We start from the raw sequence: 3354 nt of genomic DNA, 5'->3' as shown, positions 1-3354 counted from the left end.
CCCCCTACCCTGTCCATAGACATGGTTGAAAGGGAATATCCCAACCATTGTGTTATCAGTTTGGAAAACAAGTTGACTTTTTGGGGCTGGGTATAGACATGATACATGTAAATATCATCTGTTCCAAGAAGGTGAAGTTCTACTTCACAGTCTGGGAGATCAGTGTCTGTAAAGATGGAGCTGTCCTTTAATTTGAACCAAAAGATTTTAGAAGTACTAAAATCAGTTCCAAGTTTGCATGCAGAAGATCACAAATGTCATCCAAATAAAAAAAAAAGAAAGAAAGACCAGGCCAAATCATTTCATGTCTATTTACCATGGCCGGAGCTTCAATGTTCCCGCACTGCTAGGTCTGCCTGTTCCATTTTGTAAGCTTGCCCTTTGAAGCTATTCTCATATAATGGTTACAAGCAACATCAAAACCCAGGAATGTTTTCAATCAGCATTGGCTGCGGATCTTCACGCGCATTCTTTGGTTTATTTGATGAAAGGAAAACAAAATTCAGCGGTAAACAGTTTTCATAATCCCTTTATGTATTAAAATGGCCGGTCATGGATAAGAGCACAGTCTTTGGTTATCAAAAAAAAATTCTTGAGTCTACTTTACTCAGCAATAATATAATTCACACTCTGATCTAGATTACAGGCAGTGTCTGAAACAGAAGTACAATAATCAAATATTCCCTCATATGGACCCAAAATATAAAAAAAAGAGTTTTTTTTCCCTTCATAATTTATCATGGATATAGCAAAATGTAACTGTCCAAGTCCCTCTGTACGCTTTCTGACCACTGTGCTGACATTATATGGAGATTTTTTTTTTCTTTTTTTTTTCATTGAGGAATCAACTAAAGCAGCTTAGCAGTACAATAATACTGACAGACAGCATCTTACACTATTAGTTTAACACTGAGGTGAAGGCAGTGGACATTAATGTGACAACAAGGAGGCATTGCTGGCAGGACCCGAGGTTTATGTCAGTCCAATCTCTTCCAGTACGCTTCGTGGTGTCTCTGCTTCCTGTGGAGGAAACACATGGAGGGCTTCGATCAGTTCCACACTACAATACAGAGCAGCAGGTAAGAAGCAAGCCACAATCTGGAGGCAATAGATGAACTGAAGCATTTGTCATGATGTTATATTAGTTATTCATATAGTCATAATCAAATCATCTCTGAATTGGTGCTGATACTGTCCTTCCTTCTGGAGGGGGGCTACTTTTGTTCCCCATGGTCCCTGTGTGTATTGTAAAGAAGCCACTGGCTTTCGCAACCGGGCTGGCTCTTGCACCCGCCCACTGAGCAAAGAAACAGACCTGAGAGAGAACTTTCTCTCATAGGTCCACTCCTCCTCTTAGTGGGTGGAGTTTCAATAGCCTGCCTGCTATTAGCTATTGCAATTTGAAATAGCCAATGGCAGCCTGGCTATTGATCCCCATTACACTCTTCGGTTTACAATACAATCGGGTTACGATGGGTTTATTAGAACGTAACCCGATTGGAAACCGAGGAGTGTCTGTACACATAAGTAACTTTTTCTATACACTGAGTGGCCAGATTATTATGACCACCTGATGTTTGTTGGCAAATTAGCTATAATGTCGCGCAAAGGTTGCTAGAGGGCCAGACCGTTATAAATAGGGAAGCAGGTTGTTTACCACGACAGTAGAAGTGATTTTTTAACAATTTAACAGCTTTTGAACGTGGGATGATTGTTGGCGCTCGGAGCCATGGAGCGAGTATCAGCAAAACAGCAGAATTCGTTAAATGTTCAAGAGCAGCTGTTGTTAAAGTGTTTAAAGACTGGACTGTCAGCCGAAAATCTGGGTCTGAACGTGCGAATTGTGGCTGTCAGCAACTAGTCAATGTTAGGGCAGAACGGAGGGTGGCAAGTCTGGTACAAGACAACAGAAGGGCAACAGTGCAGTGTCAGATTCCTCGCATCATCTTTCAACATCTCGTGGAGTCACGAGGCGGCCCAACGAAGTCATCTTGTGGCCCAACGAAGTACTGATGGGGTGGTCATAATAATCTGGCCACTCAGTGTATATCTTGTTTTCTTATGCAATCTCCTGAAATATCCATTATTACCAATTAGAAATGTTCAGATTTGGCTTGTTAGTTTATGGTGTTGACACACCACAGAGCAATGTTGTCCCTGGGCTCACATTCCATAATACAAAATTAAAATGTGAACTTTTCTCTCCCACACAATGGATGCTTCAAAACCCCAAACAGGTAAAATACAAGATAACTAAATAATTCTGTTTACAAAGTTTATCATTTCACTGCTCTGCTTTCAAATATCACACTTTCTGGAAAAGCGGTAATACACTATAAGGATGCTTAAAGTCTTTCTCACTTTCAAAGAGCACATTTATTTTCAATCGTTCACGGAGACTGTTTACTGTGGTTACTTTTCCAATAATATAGGACAGCAGATTAACAAATTGTATATGGGAAAATTAGTCCACTATGGCTTCCAGTGGATGGCAATATGGTCATAGACTAGATATGTAGCAGGAAAGTACATCTACAGCTTCTCAGCCAATTCCATCCCCTGCTACCAATACTCAGCCACTAAAGAGAAAAGACGTATCAACATAATTATTAATAGAAAAGTGATGTTTACATTAACATTGAAAGAAGACTTACTTTAGCATCCTAAAACAAGGGCAGAGCAATGAAAGGGAAAAAAAGATTATATTAAAACAACAATTTTTAAACAATTTTAAGAACATCATTAATAACCTGTCAAACAAAATCACCATTGAAAGTGAGCCCTCACAAGAGAAAAGTAATGCATGGCAGTGACAAGAAGAGGCGGTGTCCTATTTTATGTGATCCACCCCAACATTTCCAGCTCCACCTACTTATTACATACTGTACACATTGCCAGAATGTTGGTTGGTTACATAATCTGGGATTCAGGAGCCAGATATTACATTCTAGCATCCGATGTGTAGTCCAGAGGAGCCATCTAGCTTCCAATGACAAAAGGAAAACGCCCCAAAAAGGTTCCATATTTAGTATTGTTAGTAGGATTACTTACTTGGCCTATACAATCTTTCCATGTTATCTACAGTAACATTACCAAGAATACAAACCTAGGAGTAATACTTCCTTGTGTAGGTTTATAATTACCGTGGCAAGGGGGCAGAGATGGAATGTCCAGAGATAGAAGTGGATTACATAAACTATCAGTGTCTACCCAAAATTGGTATACCTACTATGGGTAAAAACCAAAACAATCTGTGTGTAACCATGTGTATATACTGTATATATATATATTTTTTTTTTTCATTAGACTCTTTTACATTCCAGGTAGACCCAATGGGAAAAAAAACATCACTAT

At 39.3% G+C, this 3354-nt stretch overlaps 1 protein-coding gene across 4 annotated transcripts in view; it reads right to left on the bottom strand.

The window, feature by feature from the left end:
* Positions 1-317: 317 nt before the first annotated feature.
* AP1S2 (adaptor related protein complex 1 sigma 2 subunit) overlaps positions 318-3354 on the bottom strand; it is a 90245-nt gene continuing 87208 nt past the window's right edge. For 3 of the 4 annotated variants that reach the window (XM_018563069.1, XM_018563068.1, XM_018563065.1), the window contains 2 exons: positions 2655-2663; positions 318-1020 (listed from right to left, as the gene is read on the bottom strand). In XM_018563069.1, coding sequence (XP_018418571.1) covers positions 973-1020; positions 2655-2663 — 57 coding nt within the window. In that variant the 3' untranslated portion in view covers positions 318-972. The remainder of the gene's footprint in view (positions 1021-2654; positions 2664-3354) is intronic. The other variant, XM_018563066.1, reaches the window with a different exon arrangement.

The sequence above is a fragment of the Nanorana parkeri genome, unplaced genomic scaffold, assembly GCF_000935625.1.
Source record: "Nanorana parkeri isolate BGI_ZX_2015 unplaced genomic scaffold, ASM93562v1 scaffold628, whole genome shotgun sequence".
Classification (NCBI taxonomy): domain Eukaryota; kingdom Metazoa; phylum Chordata; class Amphibia; order Anura; family Dicroglossidae; genus Nanorana; species Nanorana parkeri.
Note: the sequence above shows the minus strand (reverse complement) of the source record. Positions and strands in the feature narration are given on the sequence as shown.